Source organism: Spermophilus citellus (assembly GCF_964194105.1).
Source record: "Spermophilus citellus genome assembly, chromosome: 1".
Classification (NCBI taxonomy): domain Eukaryota; kingdom Metazoa; phylum Chordata; class Mammalia; order Rodentia; family Sciuridae; genus Spermophilus; species Spermophilus citellus.
In genome coordinates, this window is record NC_138182.1 from 144,050,050 (window position 1) to 144,073,379 (window position 23,330).

The window sequence follows — 23,330 nt, forward strand, 5'->3', positions numbered from 1 at the left end:
TCTGGTGGGACTGCAGATTAGTGCAGCCAATTTGGAAAGCAGTATAAAGATTCCTTGGAAAGCTGGGAATGGAACCACCATTTGACCCAGCTGTCCTACTCCTTGGTCTATACCCAAAGGACCTAAAAACAGCATACTACAGGGACACAGCCACCTCAATGTTTATAGCAGCACAATTCACAATAGCTAAACTGTGGAGTCAACCTAGATGTCCTTCAGTGGATGAATGGATAAAAAAAAATGTGGTATTTATACACAATGGAATATAACTCAGCACTAAAAAAGAATAAGATCATGGCATTTTCAGGGAAATGAATGGCATTAGAAAAGATTATGTCAAGTGAAGTTAGCCAATCCCCCAAAAAACAAATGCAGAATGTTTTCTCTGATATAATGGGAGTGACTCAAAGTGGGGTAGGGAGGGAGAGCATGGGAGGAAAATTACCTCTAGATAGGGAATAGGGGTGGGAGGGAAAGGGAGGGAGAAGGGGAATAGCTAGGATGGTGGAAGGAGAGGGTCATCATTATACAAAATACATGTATGAAGATGTGAATTTGATGTCAACATACCTTATATACAGAGATATGATAAATGGTGGTATAAAGGTGTATTAAGAATTGTATGCAAAAAAGAGAGCTCATGTAAAATGGCATAATTTGGCATGAACATACTTTATATAGAGAGTTACAAAAAATTGTGTTGTGAATGGATAATTTTGAATGTAATGCATTACACTATTGTCATCTATGTAAGAAATAAATTTAAAAAGAAAGAAAAAAAGAATACAGACAACAATAAATGTTAGTGGGGATGTAGGGGAAAAGGCACACTCATACATTGCTGATGGAACTGAAAATTGGTGCAACCACTCTGGAAAGTAGTATGGAGAAAAAAACTTGGAATGGAACCACCATTTGACCCAGTTATCCCACTCCTTAGTTTATACCCAAAGAACTTAAAATCAGCATATTATAACACAGCCACATCAATGTTTACAGCAGCTCAGGTCACAATAGCTAAACTGTGGAAGCAAACTAGATGCCCTCCAATATATGAATGGATAAAGGAACTGTGGTATATATACTCAATGGAATAGTACTCAGCATTAAAAGAGAATAAAATTATGGCATTTGCAGGTAAATGGATGGAGTTGGAGAATATCATGCTAAGTGAAGTTAGCCAATCCCCCCAAAAAACAAAGGCCAAATGTCCTCTCTGATAAGTGAATGCTGATCCATAATGGCAGGGGCATGGGGAAAATGGAGGAACTTTGATGGGGCAAAAGGGAGGAAGGAGTGGGGAGGGGGCATGGAGGCAGGAAAGATGGTAGAATGAGATAAACATCATTACTCTAGGTACATGTATGACTGCACATATGGTGCGAAGCTACATTGTGTACAACCAGAAAAATGAAAAGTTGTGCTGCATTTGGGTACAATGAATCAACATGCATTCTGCTGTCATATATACCTAATTAAATAAATTAATTAATGTAGAAGGAGGAGGAGGGAAGGGGGAGGGGGAGGGGGAGGAGGGGGAGCAGCCATAGCATTCTTCCCTCTAGTGGCAAGAGGAACAAGCACATTCATGACGCTGTTGGTCCCTCCATCCATTCCCTCGGCCAGCTGATATTAATGGATTCCTATGCATGCCAGCACTGCGCTCGCAAGGGAGAGAGGGAGTTGGCTAGGCCCCTTTCTCCACAGAGCTCACCCCAAAAGGGACCTGAAGGGCGAGGACATGAAAAGTGACGTTCTGACACAACTGCAATTCAGTCATATTTGATTACTGACTTGGTTTGCTCTTGCTGCCCACTGAGTCAGATGCTAAGGATGAGGCGTGAAAGGTTCTAGGGAAGGACCTGAGGCCAAGGGTGGGCGCTCCCCTTGGATCTCCTCTCCATCACCTCTGGGCCTTCCAAGCTCATGGTCATTGCCCTCTCTCCTTGATTGGACTCATGCTGCTTCTGGGGGTTTAGCTGGGATCGATTCCTAGAGGCCCGGGCTCCCTGCAAGAGGCAGAAGTGGATCCAAGGACTTGTTGAGATGTGCCGGGAAACCAAGAGGCGAGGAGGGGAAGGCTGGCAGGCTGTGGCGCAGGTGATCCGCCTCTGAGCTGGTTATGGAGGGGACAACGGGATATTAAACTTAACGTGTCAGCCGCCAGAGGGCGGTGTTGAAACCTGTCAGTGGCTCAGACAATTATGCCTCTGCCAGGGAAAAGTAACCAGAACTGGCTTCTCTCAGCCCCGGCTTCCGTGTCAGACAGGTTTCATTTGTTTTCCTGATATGTTTTTAAACACCTTAAACCCCTAGAACCTCTTTGTGCAGGGCCAGCAAAGGGGCAGCCCTGCACCCAGTCCCAGGATCCCTCTAGTAGGGATTTGCTGGGGAAATACCTGGATCAGCCACAAGAGGGAGGTGGGGAGCCCATGTCTTGGGTCCATAGATGAACCATGACATGTCTCAAAAGGGCTATAAAAATTGCTCTGTCGCGCTTGTAATCCCAATGGCTTGGGAGGCTGAGTCAGGAGGGCTGCGAGTTCAAAGCCAGCCTCAGCAACAATTTAGCGAGGCCCTAAGTAACTCAATGAGACCCTGTCCCTAATGAAAGATTAAAAAAAATGGCTCTGTATTAGAAATTGAGGCTGAGAGTGAGGCTCAGTGGTAGAGTGTATGCTTAGCTTGCTGAAGGATCTGGTTTCATTACCCAACAACAAACACAAAAATAAATAAATGAGGGGCTGGGGTTGTGCTCAATGGTGCATTACTTGCTTCACATGTGTGAAGCCCTGGGTTCAATCCTCAGCACCACATAAAAATAAATAAATTAAATAAAGGTATTGTGTGTACATCTACAACTAAAAGTTTTTAAAAAGACATCAACGAAATAGAACTGGTGAGAGAGGGGGAGCTGGTGCAAGTCAAAGACAAGGAAAATGGAAGGGAGCTGGACATGGAGCAGTGGAAGCTGCACCGTGATGGGGTGGCCGTTCTGCCACGGAGAGAGCTGGGTGGGGAGTCAGCTTGGCTATGTGGATGGGAATAACAGGAAGGGCTGCCTTCCATCGGGATGCAGAATAGGGGCAGCACTCAGCACTCAGGCCCTCCTGATGGATTGCATGCAGAGCTAACCACGTGACATCAGCAAGGCCCCAGTGGTGGCCATGCGGACACAGGTATGGGAACTTGCGGACACCCTGGCAAAGGCTTTGTAGGTTTTGGACTTGGATGTGGGCAAATTGGAGTTGGAGCCTGCCAAGATAGCTCAGCTGATATAAGGTACAGGAGAGGGCTCCAGGGCCATAATGCAGGCAGCAGGTTGGAGGAAAGGAAGGAGGGACCCTCCTCCCCCTCCCCCAACACACATACATACTCTGCAGAGAAAATTGAATATCAATGGGGGAGTGGGGGAGACTTTTCCAGCCGAAGGTGGAATTCAGTTCTGGGTCTTGAGGGGAAAGAGGAAGTTTCCTGGGGATGGAGATGAGAGGTCAGGAGCCCACACTGAGGCCCAGTAAAATGGGATTCTACCCCTCTTCCACCACTAATCCTGGGCATTCATCCTGTTATCACCATGGACCTGAGGGAAAGCTCTGACCACAGAGCAACAGCCGCTGAACAGGTTTCCTTGATTGAACATTAACACCCTCCTTGGTTTCCACACAAAAACTAGAGAGCTTTCAAGAACACACATCAGATAATGTCCCCCCCTCTGCTTTAAACCTTCCATGAGTTCCCATTACTAGTATTAAACTCCACATCCTTTCTGTGGCCTGCCTGGGCCTCCTTCACTCTCCAAACTCATCCCCTACCTAATGTGCCCCAGGTGTCTCCATCTTTCTGCTGCTCCTCACCCACCCAAGCTCATTCCCACCTTGGGCTTTCACACTTGCTATTCTTCCTGTCTAGCCATCAGGATTTCCATCATTTAGCTCTTAAATGTCATCTCTTGGATATAGAAGGTTGCCCTCATTCCCTAGAACCTCCCTAACTTCCCTTTATCACATCAAACCCCATTTCTTATCACTGTCTGAAGTGGCCTTTGTTTCTCAGTGACAACTTCTACATAGAGATGCTCAATTTTTTTTTCTTTTTTTTTTAATATTTATTTTTTAGTTATTGGCAGACACAACATCTTCGTTGGTATGTGGTGCTGAGGATTGAACCCGGGCCGCACGCATGCCAGGCAAGCGCGCTACCGCTTGAGCCACATCCCCAGCCCCACTTTTTTTTTTTTTTTCTTAAAGATGGCTTCTCAACACATTGTCCAGACTGGCCTGATCCTCCAAGTTGCAATCCTCCTGCCTCAGCCTCCCAAGTAGTTGAGATTACAGCCATGAACCACCATGCCCAGCTAAGAAATATTTTTTTTGAAAGAGCAAATCTTCCACCAGCTCATTCAACAGGCTTGATTATCTCTTCCATTTTATAGAAAAGGAAACTGAATCCCCAAAAGGAAAATTCACTTGTGCAATGTGTAGACAGTGAAGGCAGAGGCTAAGCCTGGGTAGCCTGACTTTAGTGCTTCCGCTCGAAACTGGGTTATCTCACCTCCAGCCTTCGATTTTTCCTTAATAGCATTTACCATAATCTATAGTTGTTCTGTTTGTTTGTCAGGTGATTCCTGCCAACCCTACCCCACCAGGGGGGACAATACTTCTAGAGAGCATGTCTATGTCTTGCTCCTCCCTATTTCGCCAATACTTTGAGCAGTGAGTGCTTTGTGCATTGTAGCTACTCAGAGAGTATTTGCTGAGTGAGTGACTAACCAAATGAACAGACAAGTGCAGGATGAATGGAGGAGTAGGAGGGCACCAGTAGTGCCGCCCTCCCAGGCCACAGCTGGAGCCGGAGCCCACTCTCACCTGGGCAAGGGGGTCTGCAGAGAGGTGGCTTCTTCCTATGGCATCTCTTAGGACTCTCTTGCAGCAAAAGTCACGCTGCTCCATGAATCTTTAAGCTTGGGGTCATTCCCCACCTAGACGCAGAGATTTGGCCTTTGTTCCCAGCCACCGCTGACAGTCCAGCCCACCCACAGGAGGGATGCCAAGGGCTCTGGGCAGATCCTGCACGCTGCAGGTCTTCCACTCACTATGTTATGTCAGCACCTTTGTCGACTTCTGAGAAACAGGAAGCATTATGATGTGTGGTGGAGTTTGAAGAGGATGATAAGAGACATAATCGTATTTCTTTGGTTTGGGCCCTGGAGGGCTGGGGTTCCTGTTTGCTCGGACTCTAAAACATCACCTTTTCACTTAAGCCAGAATGGTGGAGGATGAGGATAATGTAGAAAATAGGCTTTCAGGGCGAAATGAAAAAGCAGGTATGAGAGCTTTAAAAAACATCACTATAAAACATCCTACATACAAGAGAAAATATCACCTACACAAACAGTCTAAAGGAGCAAAAACCCACGTGCCAACCACATGGTGATTGATAGGGAAAAGGGCTCCATAGAAACTCTATACCATCTTCACAATTTTTTCATCCATCTAAAATTATTCCAAAATTAAAAGTTTCTTTAAAAACAATGCTGCTAGGAATGTATTTGAATATATTTCCTGATGCTCATAGGCGAGAACTTCTCTAGAGGATGCGCTAGATTGAAATTCTGGGTTATAGTGTACAGGAACCTTCAATTATAAGGAACTGCCCTTCAAAAGTACCATTTTACTCTTTTGCGGACAACATATAAGAATTCCTTTTATTCACATCCTGAGCAAGACTAGTAATGTCTGACTTTTAAATTTCTGCCAGTCTGGTGTGGTGTGAAAATTTTATCTCATTGTGGTTTAATTTTGCATTTCCCTGACTACTAACAAGGTTCAACATCTCTATATATGTTTATTAACCATTGTGTTTCCTGTTCTAAGAAATGCTTATTCATGGCATTTATCTTTTTTTTTTCAGATTGGGTAATTTAACTTTTTCTTATTAAGATGACTTAGCCCTCAGTACCACACACACACACACACACAAAGGATGTGTATACATTCTGGAAACTAATGTAATCTTTAATATGTGACGTAAATATTTGTCCTAGCTATGGCTTGTCTTCACTCTCTGTGTAATATATTTGATGAATGTGGTGTTGTGGTGGCACATAATCCCAGTCACTCAGGAGGGTCTCAAGTTTGAGGTCAGCCTGGCCAACTTAGTAGAACCCTGTCTTAAAATTTAAAATAAATAAATACATGTAGCTCAGTAGTGGAGCACATCAAGAAAGAAAGAGAAAGAGAAATGTTGAGTGAATGATCTCTTCCTTGATGATCTCTGCTTTGGGGTTTTTACTTACACAGTCCTTCCATTCTGGACTGGAGGCTTCCTGGTTGCCCCTCCAGACCACTCTCAATGCTCCTTTCACCATGCCTGGGTCACGGGAGGCTAACCTTTGTGGATTTCTTTGTGTATAGGTTCTCTGTTGAGTTTGGTCGTGGTGAGTATCAATGGACAATACACAGGACAGTCCCCCACAACAAAGAATTGTCCCACCCAAAATGTCAGCAGGACAGATGTTGAAAAACCTTGGGGGTAGAGAGATAGACTAACAGGAAACTGATCTAAAAAGACAGGATGGAAGCCAGATGGGAAGAAGGTGAAATCCGGATATTTATTCTCTCCTCTCCTTTTTTGTAATGTTGTGCAGGCTGACCATGTCCCTTGACTGAAGGTCCCAGCTCCTGTCAATGGCTCTCTGCCCACAGCTCTTTGTATCTCTGACTTTCAGTAACCAGTGGTCCCTCTCCTGTTACAGCTCCTGTTGTTACTAGCCCCAGAGGACTTTGTTTTCCCTACATCCTGTTCTCACTTTTATAATGGCCCCTTTATTAAATAAATTATCTTCAAGTTATACAGTATGACTGATCTAGCCATTTTCTATTGGGTATGCCCATCCTATGGTAATATTTCCTCCCTCCTTCCTTCCTTCCTTCCTTCCTTCCTTCCTTCCTTCCTTCCTTCCTTCCTTCCTTCCTTCCTTCCTTCCTTTCCTTCCTTCCTTCCTTCCTTCCTTCCTTCCTTCCTTCCTTCCTTTTTTCCTTCCTTCCATCCTTTCTCTCTCTTTTTTTAGATACTGGGGATTGAACTCAGGGTACTCAACCACTGAGCCACATCCCAGCCCTATTTTGTATTTTATTTAGAGACAGGGTCTCACTGGGTTGCTTAGCGCCTCGCTGTTGCTGAGGCTGGCTTTGAACTGATGATCCTCCTGCCTCAGCCTCCCGAGCTCCTGGGACAGGCATGCACCACGGCATGGGGCTTCCATTCTTTCTTTTTAGATCAGTTTCTTGTTGGTCTATCTCTCTACCCTCAAGATTTTTCAACATCAGTCCTGCTGACATTTTGGATGAGACAATTCTTTGTTGTAGGGGACTGTCCTGTGTATTGTAGGGGGTAACAGCGTCCCTGCCCTCTACCTACTAGATGCCAGTAGCATCCACTCCCTTCCTTCCAGTTGTGACGACCAAGAATTGCCAACAGTTCCCTGGGGGAAGACTCACTCGCCCTCTATTGAGAACTACTGCTGTACCCTCTTGTCAACACCACACTGACTCTGATATTGAGCAGGGCAAGTTGTCACACTTTGATCTTCAAGATTGAATTGGCTATTCTTGGACCCTCATTCTTTTATGTACAAGAACGAATAAGCTGTTTTAGAACCGAGTCTTCCTTACCTGTGTACCTGATAGGTCTCTGCCTATCTTTCAATAAAGTTTTTAATTGTTGCCTGTTTTGTTTGATTTATTTCTTGGCACCATATTAGCCTCATAAGTATTATAATAATAGTTACACTTACTTGTAATGATGGCTTCTTTAAAATTATATTTTCTATTTTGGGTGATAGGTAATAATGTAATTGATTTTTAAAAAATTGTTTTGTAGTTGTAGAGAGAAAGTATGCTTTTATTTTATTTGTTCATTTTTATGTGGTGCTGAGGTTCAAACCCAGTGCCTCACACATGCAAGGCAAGCTCTCTGCCACTGAGCTATAGCCCCAGCCCTGTAATTGATTTTGTATATTGATCCAGCAACTTGCTAAACTCTCTTTTTTTTAATATTTATTTATTTTTTTAGTTCTCGGCAGACACAACATCTTTGTTGGTATGTGGTGCTGAGGATCGAACCCGGGCTGCACGCATGCCAGGAGAGCGAGCTACCACTTGAGCCACATCCCCAGTCCGCTAAACTCTCTTATTACTTAAAATCACTTAAATGACTATGTATTCTTTTCTTGCTTTTTTTTTCTAATTAAGTGAGAGAGCCATGTTATGTTGCCAAGGCTGGCCCCTAACTCCTGAGCTCAGATGATCCTCTTGCCTCAGTTTACTGTGTAGCCAGTTCGACAGGTATATGCCACAATGCCCCACTCTCCATTCTTTTGAGTTTTGTTTTTGTCATAATGTATCATCTGCAAAAACACACACACACAACATACACACACACACACACACACACACACACACACTGAACTTTGTTCACAATCCTTATATTTATTTGTTCTATTTGTAACTTATTGTGAAGCCCAGGCCCCTTAATCACAGTACTTTATTTAAATGGAGTTAGAAGTATCCAGGGATTACTACTAGCTCATATAAAGCCTTTGTACAATTGGAAAAAGAAGTTTCCTCAAGACACTTTATCTGGTAGGAAATTGTTCTGATATACTTTCAAATCTACGATGTCTATCATGTGACTGGTGCTTGCTTTGTTGTGGAGCCCTCACAGAGTGGTACTAAAGATGTTCAGACATTATTCCTGCATTTATTTATTTATTTATAGAAAGGTTTAACTAAGAGGCGCTTTATCACTGAGTTATATCCCCAGTCTCTTTGAGACAGTGCCTCCCTAAGTTACTGAGGCTGGTCTCGAACTTGCAATCTCCCTGCCTCAGACTCCTGTGTTGCTAGGATGACAGGTGGGCTTCATCAAGATGGGCCAATATTCCTGCTTCTTTAAAAAAAAGGGCTTTTTAGTTGTAGATGGACACAATACCTTTATTTTATTTATTTTTATGTGGTGCTGAGGATGTGCTAGGCAAGCTATCTACCACTGAGCCACATCCCCAGCACTATTCCTGCTTTTAAAGGGATGCTTTTGACATAACACCATTGTGCACAGTATTTCCTACAAGCTCTTCAGATTAAAGAAATTCCCTTCTATTTCAACTCTGTTAATAGTAGTCATCATAAGTGGATATTAAATTTCAGCAATGCCTTTTGTGCATTGATGAAGAGATTAATGTGCTAGATTACATTAAAAGATTTTCCAATGTTAAATCTTAAATTCCTGAAATAGACCCAACTTAGCTATCACATAATATCTTTTTATACATCTGGATGTGGATTGATAATACTTTGTTCACAATTTTTACATCCATTTTGTGAATGAGTGAGGGATCGAGGGATCCTAATTTTTTTTCTTATGGGATCCTAATTTTTTTTCTTATGCTGCCACCTCTTGTTTTTTTATGATGTATGTTAGCTTCACAAAATGAGCTAAAATAAACAAAATGTTTATTTTCTATGTGCTTAGCTATGCTAGGATTTACCCAGGACTTGAACATTTAGGAGGATTCACCTGTAAAACCGTGTTACATATTCTTTGAGAAAGATTTGAAATGACTGATGCAGTCTCTTTAATTGTTACAGAGACATTCTGATTTTCTATGTCTTTTCCCATCAGTTGTAGAAATTTATCTGTGTACTGGACACACATTTGTGTGCCTTCTCAAACTGCCCCCACAGCCTGCTTTTTCTGTCTTGTTCCATGTCACCACTGTGTGTAGAACAGGGTCTGACTTATGGCTGCCAATGACTGGATGGTACAGTTTGGCCTCGCCCACATCCTGCGTGGGCTATGAATTTTGGGTTTCCCTTGCGTGAAGTGTACTGGCTGAGAAATACAGCGAAAAATCACAGACACTGAAAGTAATTTTCAAAAAGTGGGGGTGGGATGGCTTCATGGCCTTATGGGTCCTGCTTCCACACTGAAAGGAGAGCAAGAGAAGAGCCCCCGTTTGCTTTATTTATACAAGGAGGCTTCAAAGGATTTTCATGGAATGTTCTTTTGCCAAATCAGGTAGGAGAAGGGCTGTCCAAGCCCAGAGGGAAACACCCTTCTGGAGCTACAGAGCAGCTTCTCTAGCTGAGAGAAGACTGAGGTCACCACCTGTCACCATTAAGTGGGAGAAGCCACAAAATGACTTGCAATGCCAGACCAAAATCTCCTTGGCTTCAAGGCCCAGTAGAGGTTTTTTCAAATAGCTCAGGGGTGGCCCTCCACAGTTTGGAATTGCAGGGAAGTGAGCTCTTGTGGAGTGAAGCATGACCCCTGAGTTATGGGCCAGAATGACAGCCTGGCATATACCTGTCCCTCTCCTATATGTTGTTAGATAGGATTACGGTTGTGCAATACCGTGTCTGGCCAACCACATTGTTCCACATCTTTCTTTGCCTCACTTCCTTTTTCCCTCAACCTTAACCAGCTCAGGCTTATAACACCTGGAAAGTGTCAGCACTTCAATCCTTACCTCACACTTTGCTTTCTGAAGCTATCAAAGTTGGTACCAGATGTAGTTTTAGATAACCTGTGGAATGGAATTGTGAATTTGGATTGTTCCTGTCTCTAAAATAATAGGAACTAATCCTGAGAATAAGTAAGTTGATTATAACTTCTGGCATAAAATTATTTGAGACTTTTAAACTTTTAACTCTGGTTAATTTGGATAAAGGGCCAGCAGAGAGCAAAGCAACAGAATATATGGCTTGGATACATGGGAATCATGCTAATTATAGGATTGCAAAGTACAGTGCCTCTTCTGACACTTCTTTTGTTTTGTTTTGTTTTTTTCACCAAAAAGAGAATGATGGTACAAGACAATCTAATGCCAACTTAGCATCCTTTGAATTCTACCAGGTTTCAATGGCAACTTTAAGGGAAAACCTATTTCCTACAGCTGCAGGGCAGATTGAGCTGAAAACTAGGTTCAGGGTCTGACAATTTGCAGGTCTTTGAAGAGCCACAGAGGAGGATGGTTGTGTACCTTTGGCACTCCTCTGTGTCAAAGTCAGGCCCTGATAAGGAAAAAGTGGGACCGTGAGACCTTAACTGGACAAACCTGAGACTCTTGAACACCCAAGTTCTCCTGAGCCCTCTTCCACAGGCAGAAGCAGTCCATCCCCTCATGCCAGAGTAGACTTGCTTCCCCCTTCTTTGTAGGCAGAAATAACTATTTTCACTCAAAACATAAGGTGACCTTTGCTCTCTTCTCCCACGATACCCCTCATTCCTCCAGGCCAATAATCACAGTCAGATGCATAAACATTTAGTATTAACTAGGGACTGATCAGAAGATAGAAACCATATCGTTCATCTTATTTTATGTGGATTTTCCCCCAATACCTTTATTCTACTTATTTATTTTTATGTGGTGCTGAGGATCGAACCCAGGGCCTCATATGTGCTAGGCAAGCACTCTACCACTGAGCTCCAGCTTCAGCCCAAACCATTTATTTTAATAGAGAGAATAAATATAAAGAACTGTTGCCATGCATGCACACCTGTAATCCTAGCTACTCAGGAGGCTGAGGCAGACGGATTGGAAGTTTGAGCCAGGCGGGGCAACTTAGTGAGACACTGTGTCAAAATAAAATTTAAAAAGGAGTAGGCATGTAGTTCAGTAGTAAAGTGCTTGCCTAGCATGCATGAGGCCCTGGATGGAACTCTCAGTACTGGAAGAAAAAAAAAAGTGTTAACAGGGCATGAAAAACTAGACAGACAAAAAAGGGAACCACAGGATACTATGGAGGTCACAACTCTAGGGAGGAGCTACCACCCTTTTGGTTGAGAAGCAAAACCAAGAGGTTAGAATTATTTAAATTTACTTTTTGGAGGAGATGTCTGTGGAGGAGACACGACCCTGAACTCAGAAAAGAGGTCCTCCAGGAATGGAACCCGGCATTTGGGGGAGTGCTTATTGTCTGGTGCTAAGGTCTTAGAGGGGGCTGATTTATGAATGGTAGAAAAACTTCAAAATATCAAACAACTATTGCTAGTGGAATGAACTGCTGCTTCCAGGGTTAATGTTAGGCTTGGGAACAGTAATCTAAAAGGATAAAGAACAGGAAACAGAAAAGGAAGCAAATAGAAACAAACAATCCCTTCTTCCTGGAGCCTCCTAGGCTGACACTCCTTAAGGTTAGGAAGACATTGGTTTGCAGAATCCCAGCTCCAGTAGAGTTTATAAGGTGGGTTTGAAGTTGAGAGACAGCATTTCAACAACTGACATACAGTCGTGGCAGGGAAGCAGAAGATCTGGAGGAGTTCAGTAATATGTACTGTCAGAAACCAAGAGAGAATGGATCCTGAGGTGCTTCATCCAGAAGAATGCAGAGTTAAATAGGAGTGAATTCATTCATATGGTAACTACTCTTTATCACTCAGGATTTAATGGTGTTATAAGAACACCCAGAGCTAGTTCTACTAGTTTACTGCATTGGGCCCTTAAAGCCTGACCCTGATGATGTTGTGCGGCATATGAAGTAAAGATGCTAGAGCTTCCTTCCATGGTGTTGAAGAAGAAGGCTCAAGGAAGTAGGAATACTTAAATGGATTTACTGCATCTTGTCTAAGAACCTGCTATCTTACATGTTCCTGGAGGGCAACAGAGTATGGTCCTTTAACTAACACAGCAAGGGAGGCCCTGATGAAGAGAAGCAGGCGTCATTGTGAAGGATGCTAGTGGATGACCTCTGTAAATTGGGATGAAAGTGAGGGATGCTGCCTCTGCCATGGATGCCCCAGTATCAGTGGGCAAGATGGGGTCCTTGAATGGTAGAGGCCAAGTTGGGAGCATTTCCTGTCAGAAGCAAGATGGACAAAGTTACTACCATGAACCTTATTCCTGAAGGTAAAAGGTCAAGGTACCCTGATTGCTTTTGTGGCCACAAAAGCAATCAGGGTACCTTGACCTTTTACCTTCAGGAATCTATGATGGTGACTTATAAAGTGTTTTCCTAGAGAATGTTAGAAATACAAAGATAAGGAATTTTCTTTGTTTTATTTACTGATGGATCCTAGTCCTAGAACATACTGTGGTTTATTAAATATTTGCCAAATTGAATTAAGTCGAGATTCAGTCTTTTTGCAAGTTGAGTTTCCTGTTTCCTGTTAGTTTCTAGAGCAGCCATCACGGTGATCTGCTCATCTACCTTCCTCCCTCGCTGGCTCAGCTCATGGCTCAGAGTGTGTACAAGTTGGGAGACGGAGCCAGGGTGGCTCAGTATTCTGTCCCCCATGCCTGGACCTGTGCTTCTTTCTCAGAGGAGCTTGCATTCTCTCACCTGGGAATCTGCATCTGTCTGCTCTGGCCCCTCTCCTCTGCCTAGCAACAGTAGGAGCAATTGTTTCACACGCACATCAGCGGGCCCAGCACTGTTGTCATACATGTAGATAATGTCCAGGATGGTGGCACTGACCTCTAAGGATAGGTGTCACAGTCCCACATCTGTGTCCTTTCCCTAGCACAGGACCCCAATAAATATTTGTTGGATAAAGGAATGAAGAAATCAGTGGCAAAACTGAGTATTGCTACTGGATCTATTTCAGTTTTAAAATATATTTCACAGAACATATTTTCTGGATCTTTGATAGATTTTCTCAAGCAGAGAAATCTCCATTTATGCTTGCTAATACCATCAGCAGGCAGATGGGAGTGTTGTTCTGCCTGGTGCTACTCTGCTTCTGCGAATATAAGATGGCAGGCCCCTTTGGGACCCCATTTTCAGAGAGAGACTTTCAGGAGCACCTCTCTGCTCCTTTTTTAGTTTCTTTTCTTTTTCTTTCTTTCTTTTTTTTTGGGGGGGGGGCTGGGGATTGAATCTCTGCTCCTTTTTCAGTGCTGTTTTGACAGATGTTGTGAGAAGGAAACCCAGGCCCAATGCTCTGGGCCATTAGAAAGCATTTCAGACTTCTCCTCTGAGCTGGCAGAATGGTTGGTCTGGCAAATTATTATCATAGGCTGGGGACAAACCTAGTTACAGGTTCCTACACTGCCCTCCTCCCAGGGGCAACCTTAAAACTCATTTTAATTCTACAGCCAGTTCAGATCCATCCATTCATTCATTTACTCTGCCCCCGACTAGGTCGTGGGGATACTATTGTGCAAAAGAAACCAAGATGACTTCCTGCCCATGTTCCTGCTTTCTACATGCTCTCCAAGTGCTGCTGAGTCACTTGCTCTTGGTATGCCCAGTGACCTCAAGACTCTTGCCACCGGGAAGATGGAAACACTCAGCCAGCATGCACTGAGGGCTTCCCTCCAAACCCTGCACATCCTCACATGGACTTGAAGCATTAAGACAGAGACCAGTAGTTAATCGAATCAGAGTTGTACATTTTTATTTTATTGGAATGTCACAGAGCATAAAATAAATATTAATTTACCAAATTCTTAATCATTTCATAAATAATATTAAGTTAATTGACATCTTACAGAATGTTAAATTAAATAAAAGTATCTATTTGGCAAACTGGAGGAGAACACTTCAGTGATTTTTGTTATTAGAAACATCTCAAATACTTTATGCTTTCTGCTTGTGTAAGGTGGTAAAGTAGCAGCACTCCTGAAATATTTACTTTACCTCTGAAGTTTATTTTATTTTACTTTATTTTTGGAACTTGGAATTGAACTCAGGGGTACTTACCACAGAGCCACATCCTCAGCACTTTAAAAAATTTGTTTTTTATTTGAGGCAAGTTCTCGCTAAGTTGCTTAGGGGCTTTGCTAAGTTGCTGAAGCTAGCTTTGAACTTGTGATCCTCCTGCCTCAGCCTCCTCAGCTGCTGGGATTACAAGCATGTACCACCATGCCTGGCTTGCCTCTGAAGCTTAATTACATTGAAAATTAAGAGCCACTCTTGGTTGACTCTCATTCTTGTTGCAAAAAAAGTCCTTTCCCTCCTCCATATTCTACTCCAGGCACAGAAAGGTAAGTACCATATGATCTCACTCATGGGTGGAATGCAAAAAGAAATGAAGAGTAGAGCTGTAACCAGGAGCTGGGGAAAGTAGTAGAGAGGAGGAAATGTTGATCAGCAGATACTAAATTACAGTTAGATTATAAGAAGATCTGACGTGCTATTACACGGAAGGGTGACTATAAATAGTGATTGTGTGTTACATGTCCTTAGAAGAAAGGATTCTGAATGTTTCGATATAAAAAAGGTAAATGTTTGAGGACATAGATATGCTTAACCTACCAATGTGTACATATATCAAACATCACATGGTATCTATTAATATGTACAGTTTTTGGGTTTGATGTATCAGTTAAAATATGTCTAATTAAAAAATACAAGCTTTGGTTACAATTGGCAGGTTAGTCTCAACTTTCCAACATCCACTCGGTATTTATCACACCAAGAAACTCTTGCAAGTACTCTAAGAATTGCTTGACTCTCCGTCTTTCCTGGCCACACTTTTTCTGTAAAAATAATAGACAATTGAAGAAAACTGTCAGTTTCTGTAGAAACAGGCACAGCCAGACAAATACAATTCCCATAGAAATGTTCATAACTTACTTTTTGGATGTCAATGTATTTTTTCATTAAAGACAGGTTTTGGAATAGTCTTTCCACAGCATCGCCTTGTGCAGTTTGATTCTTCAGCGTATCTATTCCCTGAAAGATTTCTTCAATGCATAGTTGGTGCTAAATGAGGAAGATTTAAAAAGATTTAAAAGAATGAGAGCCAACCAAGAGTGGCTCTTAATTTTCAATGTAATTAAACTTCACAGGCAAGCCAGGCATGGTGGTGCAAATTATCAAAACACGATATAAAAGTTGGGTCTATTGCATGACACTCCTATGTTCCACTGTAGAACATTCCTATATGTGAATACATGTCTGGTGTAACTCCACATCATGTATAACCACAAAATTGAGAAGTTATACTCCATGTATGTATGATATGTCAAAATACATTTACTGTCAAGTATAACTAAAAAGAACAAATAATAAAAATTAAAAAAACTTCATCCTTTGGTCATCCCACAATGTATACATATTTCAAAACATCATATTAGAAACAATAAATATACACAATTTTAATTTGTCAACTTTAAAAAATTAGAAAAAAAAATCTGGTCCCAAAAGTTAGGCTTCATTTTATGGCATTTGTTTTCCTCCAAAGAGTTTTTTGTTTGTTTGTTTGTTTCTTTCCCAAGTGGCAAACTACCTCATACTGAGAAAATCATCAAGAGCTTTTTAATTACTGAAGAGCATTACAAAAGTTATTAAGAAATTACACAAGGCCTGGGGTTTTGACTCAGCGGTGGAGCACTCGCCCAGCATGTGAGGGGCGCTGGGTTCGATCCTCAGTACCACATAAAAATGGAACAAAGGTATTGTGTCCAACTAAAAACAAAATATTTTAAAAAATAAATTACACAATGTTGGGTACAGTGGTGCATGCCTATAATCCCAGTGACTCCAGAGGCTAAGGCAGGAGGCTCCAGGCCAGCCGGGGCAATTTAGTGAGACCCTGTCTCAAAATAAAAAATGAAAAGGGATGTAGTTCACTGGAAGAGAACCCTTGGGTTCAATAGCCAGTACCACTAAAAGAAAAAAGAAAAGAAACTACATAACCAGAAATAAAGTGTTCAGGAAATGAACACATAACACAATTATGTTATTAATAGAACTCACATCAGTGTTTTCTTTTATGGTTTAGACTGGTAATTTTATCTCATTTAGTCCAATGAAATAGTATATTTTACCTTTGAGTATGACCATTATGTGTTTCAAATGTACATAATACCATTATAGAGTCATAATCATTTAACTATGTGAAAATTATTGAGAGGGCATTTGTTGTTATATTTTAATGTCTACCGATCATGATTCTAAAAATATAACCCAAGTTACTAAGAGTATAACAGAGAATTAAAAGCTGCTTTTTCTAAAAGCACTGACTCTTCCTTTGGGCCTGCAGATGCCCAATGGGTAACTAAAATCAGAGAAGTTTTGGCATCTCTGCTTCCATTTCATCTGTCACCTTATTACCTTAAATTAGGGTAACACAGTTCTGTGTGCAGGCATAATAATACAAGGTTTATTGATCCTAAATTTACCTATCCTCTCTTGTTTCCCTTCAAGACAGAGGACACCAAGAAAAGAGTAACTATGATATTTTCAAGATTTGCAGAGACATTCAACTGCCAGCTTTTACAACCTCCTGCTCCAGAGCCGGAGAGCAGCACCTAGAAGTCTCCAGTCATTGCCCTACCCCTTCCAGAGGCAGTGAAGACTTGCAGGCAGATCACCCCAAAGTGGGACTACTTCCCTAAGCAGGAATAATTATTTAGGGGAACCAAATTGTCCCCTTTCAATATCACAGATCTAATAGATGAACACCCAAGCAGCAAATAGAAATGGCTCCCTCAAGTACTGAGGGCTTCCTGGAGCCACTCTGCATCACCAGGATTGAGATAATAATGTTCAACTTGACCAAGACTTTTAAATTATGCATATCTCTCACCCCCTGCCTGAATTCTTCCTCCATTTAAACCTAAAGTTCTTATCAGTATCCCCAAGAAGGGCTGAGACACTTGATGTACAGTTCCTTGCCTACTCTTTATCATTATTTTTTCCGTTTGATTTTTGGGGTGAGTGACCAGACCTGATTTATTTGGACCCCCAGAGTTGAGCCTCTGATCTAGGTCTCCAGTACAGTACTTTCAGAATGATATTAGACAGAGGGCTGGGGCTGTGTCTCAATGGTAGAGCGCTTTGTCTAGCATGTGCGAGGCAATGGGTTCAATCCTTGGCACCACATAAGAATGAATAAATAAAATAAAGGTAATATTATATCTGATTTTTTTTAAAGAATGATATTAGATAGAGAATGGCCATAGATGATCAGAACTGAGAAGAGACTAGCAGGCACCTCTCAGCCCTTGTGGGATTCTTCTGGGAAAAAAAAAAAAAACAAACAAACTCTAACATGAGGTTCTTTGGGGTAGAGAACTGAAAATATCACCAAAGCCTGATCCACTTGCTTATTCTAATTTTAAAACTCATTCCTAAGATCTCTAAGTACATACATTCACATCCACCCCATGTGAAAGCAAAAGAGAAAATTACGTAGTTCCAAAGACAACTAATGATTTATAGTGTAAAATCTGAAAGTTGCTTTTTCATGGGATCGTTTTGTTGAATCATAATTTAACTTACATTTTTATGTGCAGGAACAGGAATCCTCAGGGTCTGGAAAAGGAAAGGTCAAATAATTATTTTTTAAAGCCCTCAATTATTAATAACTTTCATTATTATGCTTGCTAGTGATGTGGTTTTCACCTGTGCTCATAATTTTGTTATTTATAAGGGATCTTTATACACAGTAAATGAAATACCACATATAATTATGCATTTTAAAGAAATGCAGGAATGAAAAAGACTTACCTCATTGCCTATTAGCACCGTTTGATGAGTGGAAAGCAGAGTCAAAGTCTCTTTCACCAATGTACTCATGGGAATTTCCAAGGCCAAGGCACAAGTGCAGGCAGCTCCAAGAGCTACCAAACTCAAGTGCAGCAGCATCCCCATGGCTTGAAATGCTCACAGTTTGCAAAGAAAGCTAAGAAAGTGCTTAGCATGAGATTGCATCCCCAACCAATTTATTCTCTCTCTTTGAGGAAATGAATAATTTCTAACAATCAGATAGAGAATGTCTAATGATGGCAAATGGTGAAACTAAATGTTTCCAATGCCTTGTATCTTAAATAAATTTACTTTTTATTTTTTTTTCAGTTCTAAGGATGAAACATAGGGCTTCCGTATGCTAGGGAAAGTGCTCTATCACTGAAGTACATGCCTGACCTTTTCTAAATTTTTAATTTATTTTGAGACAGAGTATTGCTAAGTTGCCTGGGCTATTTTTGAACTTGTGATTATCTGCCTCAGCCTCCCATGTCGCTGGGATTACTGGTGTGTGCCACCTTGCCTGGCTTATCTTTTGAAAAATCCCTACTTCTTCCTTTTTAAAAACATTTTCCATGACAAATGAAAATTTGTAGGTTGATATACATCAATATCTCATGTTTGCATTCATTAAAATCAGAAGATTGAATTTCTTTTAAAAGAGGTACCACAAAGGAATAGAAACCGCTCAACAGAATTTTATACTAAATGAGAATATTTTTCAGGGGAACTAACTTCTACTGTGGTTGTGGCTGGATTGATCTGTCTTAAAAAGAATTGAAAATACTGGTGGGCAAAAAGACACTGATTAAAGCAGAGACCATTAAGACTTGGTAAGATCAAGTTGTGTTCGATAGGGTCTTGATTAGGATACTTTCTGTTCTCAGTGACCCCAAGCCTAACCCAAACAGGGAGAGATAAGCAGAGAATTTGGGTCATATATCTGGTAGACGTTCCTGTCTGTTCTACTTGCTTTGACGGCTCTTCCTTGACTCCATTCTTAGGCAGCTGTCCCACTGTGGCCCCAAAATGAGGCCAGAACTCCTGGATCTATATGTATCCTGTCCTGAGCATAAGGAAAAAAAAAAAAACAGTTTTTCTTTTCTGATCATTCAATCAGAACAATTCAGATGTTTTGTGAAAGGGTAGATGTGTTCACCCTTGAACTATGGCTAGGGGCATGAGCTATACTCATGGGTTCTCTCTGAATTAGAGGTAGACTTCATTTCCCCAAACCACACAGCTGAGGAATGTGGGGTCCTAGGTAGTTGTAAGAGGGCCAGGGATGCTGAGATGGTAACTAATAAATACCTGTCACAGACACATAACACGTGGGCATGGCCTTTCCTGTGTGTCCCACAAGGGTAGGTGAGGGGTTCTTTCAAACCTTGGATGGGCTATGTATGAACATGTGTACTCAAGGGAATCAGCCTTTGCTCCTTAGGCTCAGACCTATATTTTCAAGAAAAGAGCAAATGAAACTCCCTTCTAGGCCTCAGTCTGTCTTTCTTGGCTCAGCACACATGATGGCATAGAGGGTTTCAATCTGCATCCTAAAGTAGTTGTGTTGGTGGCCTGGAAGCCTGACTTTAGGACTATCTTGAGCATCTAACACAGGTGGTAACAAACACAAAATGTGACCCAGAACCCTTCTCCAAAGCTGGATGCTGTTCTCCATGAGAAACAGGCAGCGAGGGGATAGATACACTTGTAACATGTATGTGATCCCAGATCTGCATTGTCTATATAAAAACACAACATTCTGGGAGTGCTGGTGCATACCTGTAATCCCAGTGGCTCAAGAGGCTGAGCAAGGAGGATCAAAAATTCAAAGTCAGCTTCAGCAACTTAGCGAGACCCTGTCTCAAAAAAAAAAAGTGGGGGGTGGGTGGGCGGGGAATATGGTTCAGTGATTAAGTGCCCCAAGTTCAATTCCCTGGTACCAAAAACAACAGCAACAAAATCCCCCAGTATTCCAGTGGCATCTGCTCACACCATATCTGCTTTTGTGTATGTATGTGTGTGTGTGTGTGTGTGTGTGTGTGGGAAGTGTGTATACATGCATACCTGCTGAAGTCTGGGGCTCTTAGGTATGCCTGATTTGAAAATCTGAGAAATGTTGGCTCACTACAGGGAATCTCTTATTAGTGTGTTATAAATCGTAGTAGTCTTGTTCAAGGGTATTTTAAAATGGTGCTCTTAGAACATAAGTCAAGTTCTAGCTCAGCCTTCCTTGCCAAAGGGTATGAGAGGATTCTTTCTGCTTCCCCTCTGAGACCTTTGGGCTACACTGAGGGCTTAGATAAAGCTTTCATGGAAATCATCAAATAGCTTATAATTCCAGTATCTTGAAGATTTGAGAGTTAAATTATATCATAGGGCTACACAACTAGAGGAGGTAGCAGATTGAGATGCCAATGTTCTAGACTTCACTGGGAAGGAGAAAACTCACCAACCAACCAACCACTATTTTTAGGGGAATAGTGAGTGATATGGGCAGGTGCTGCTTTCTCAGCACTCAGGTGTGATACCCTTGGGCTTACATTGTGAGATCATCCAGTTTGTCAAAGAAGTCTGAAATTTTGATTATTTTGTATAATCTGATTTTCAAATATCAACAGCTCCAGGGTACCATTTTGCAGTCTGATTTGCAATATAACTGTGGGTTCCTATTGGAAGGCTGATTACAAAAAATACTTCCTATTTTTTTTTGAGAGAATTTTTTAATATTTATTTTTTAGTTCTCGGCGGACACAACATCTTTGTTGGTATGTGGTGCTGAGGATCGAACCCGGGCCGCACGCATGCCAGGCGAGCGCGCTACCGCTTGAGCCACATCTCCAGCCCAAATACTTCCCATTTAAAATTGTATTTCTGGGCTGGGGTTGTAAAGCAGTAGAGCGCTCACCTAGCTTGTGCAAGGCCTTGGGTTTGATTCTCATCACCACATAAAAATAATTTAATTAATTAAATAAAGGTATTGTGTAATATAAAAAATTGTATTTCTTTAAAATTTTTAAAAAATTATAAAATGCATATAACAAAATCTAACTTCTTATCCATTTTTAAATGTACAACTCAGAAATATTAATAACATTTAGAATGTGTGCAACAAATCTCCAAACTATTTCCATCTTGGAAAACTAAAACTCTGCTAACATTGGACAGTAACTCCCAGTTCCTCCTCCTGCTGCACCTGGCAACTTCTCTTCTACTTTCTGTCTCTATGAATTCAACTACTCCAGAGCCTTAAAAAAAATCATACAGTGTTTGTTTTTTTTGTGACTGGCTTATTTCACTTGGCATTATGTCTGTCTGTGTTGTAGCATGTGTGAGAATTTCCTTCCTTTTTAAGGCTGAATAATTTCTATTGCATGTATAGACCATATTTTGTTTATTCCTTTGTCTGTTTAGGGTTTGGGTGGCACTGGGGATAGAATCCATGTCCTCTACTGTTCCAAGCATGCACTCAACCACTTAGCTGCCTTCCCAGCCCTAGCGCTTTATAGGTTGATAGACACTTTGGTTGCTTTCAACTTTTTCCTGAGTGTACAAAATTATATTCCTTTTCTCTGCCTCTGTTTCTTTCTTTGTTTCATTCCATGTTGCCCTTGCTGGTCTCCAACTGCTGGGCTCCAGGGATTCTCCTGCCTCAGTTCCCTGAACAGCTAAGGCTACAAGCATACATCACTGCACCTGGCTAAAATTCCTATAAAGTTGATGTGTCATTAGCTTTTCCTCTGAGTCTGACCTCCTTAACCTGACTACAAATTTTCTCAAGTAAGGACAGTAAAATGATGTATTTTTTTTAAAATTTTAGATGTTTATGACCTTTATTTTATTCATTTATTTATACGTTGTGCTGAAAATCGAACCCAGTGCCTCATACATGCTAGGCAAGCACTGAACCACAACCCCAGCCCTCAAATGATGTATTTGAAAGAGCTTCATTAATATAAAATTCCAAATAAATGTTGATGATTGCAATCTCCTTTGCATAAGAATTCCAAATAACTTATGTGGATATTCCCCCCTCAAGGAGATGTAGTGTGATCCCCATTTCCTTAAGAGTGGGATTCACACGATGGCTTTGTTTTTAAAAAAATCAAACAGGAGGATAAGGGAGTAACTTTACACAGAGTAACTTGATAAACTTTTGGCCTAAGCTAGGTGATGGAGGTCAACATCAGCAGTGGTAACTCATGTTAATAGTATATACCTTTGATGTGATGTCATAAGAATAGCATTTTATCTCTGTGGCCCCCTCCAACCTATAACCTGTGTCTGACCATGAGAAAAATACTACCCATACCCAAAGAAAAGGACAAAATACTTGATGACCTTATAACTATTAAGGTCATTAAACAAACAAACAAAAAATAGCATTCTCAGAGACGGTCACAGTCCAGAGGCATCTAAGGGACATATCCTGGATGAGATTCAGGAACAGATTGGAGGACAGTAGGTAATACTAAAGAGATTAAAAGAAAAAAAAAATCTGGGGCTGGGATTGTAGCTCAGTGGTAGAGTGCTCACCTAGCATATGTGAGACACTGAGTTCAATTCTCAGCACTGCATATAAAGAAATAAAAAGAAGGTCCATCAAAAACTATTTTTTTTTAAATCTGTGGAATCTAGTAAAGTACCAATCGATGTTGGTTTCTTAGTTACAAAAATGTACCATTGTAATATTCATATAGGGGAAAAGTGAGTGCAGGGTACACTGGAACTCTCTCTAATACACTTTTCTGTGCATCTAAAATTACTCAAAAAGTTTATTTTAAAAGAACAGTGTGGGCCAGGGATGTGGCACAGTAGGTAGAGAACTTTCCTAGAGTGTGCTGAGACCTT

At 41.4% G+C, this 23,330-nt stretch overlaps 2 protein-coding genes across 3 annotated transcripts in view; one reads left to right on the plus strand and one right to left on the minus strand.

The window, feature by feature from the left end:
• LOC308657797 (uncharacterized protein) overlaps window positions 1-18,355 on the plus strand; it is a 125,219-nt gene extending 106,864 nt beyond the window's left edge. Inside the window, exons 4-5 of one of the 2 annotated variants that reach the window (XM_081309871.1) lie at window positions 14,145-14,230; window positions 17,161-18,355. In XM_081309871.1, the coding sequence (XP_081165997.1) occupies window positions 14,145-14,230; window positions 17,161-17,347 (273 nt within the window). In that variant the 3' untranslated portion in view covers window positions 17,348-18,355. Of the gene's footprint in view, window positions 1-14,144; window positions 14,537-17,160 lie in introns of those variants that run through there. The other variant, XM_081309878.1, reaches the window with a different exon arrangement.
• IL5 (interleukin 5) lies at window positions 14,844-21,179 on the minus strand. The gene is made up of 4 exons (XM_081310015.1): window positions 18,462-21,179; window positions 18,234-18,266; window positions 15,582-15,710; window positions 14,844-15,484 (listed from the first exon to the last, which is right to left on the minus strand). The coding sequence occupies exons 1-4, from the start codon at window positions 18,603-18,605 to the stop codon at window positions 15,386-15,388; spliced, it is 405 nt and encodes a 134-aa protein (XP_081166141.1). The 5' UTR covers window positions 18,606-21,179; the 3' UTR covers window positions 14,844-15,385.
• Between the last annotated feature and the right edge of the window lie 2,151 nt (window positions 21,180-23,330).

What these genes read in the sequence shown, in the direction of transcription:
- IL5 (XM_081310015.1), bottom strand. Translation starts at nt 18,605, where the DNA reads ATGGGGATGCTGCTGCACTTGAGTTTGGTAGCTCTTGGAGCTGCCTGC. An exon ending in CGGTGCTAATAGGCAATGAG is followed by an intron (nt 18,267 to 18,461) that starts GTAAGTCTTTTT and finishes TTCCTTTTCCAG; the next exon opens with ACCCTGAGGATTCCTGTTCC. An exon ending in AATACATTGACATCCAAAAA is followed by an intron (nt 15,485 to 15,581) that starts GTAAGTTATGAA and finishes TTATTTTTACAG; the next exon opens with AAAAAGTGTGGCCAGGAAAG.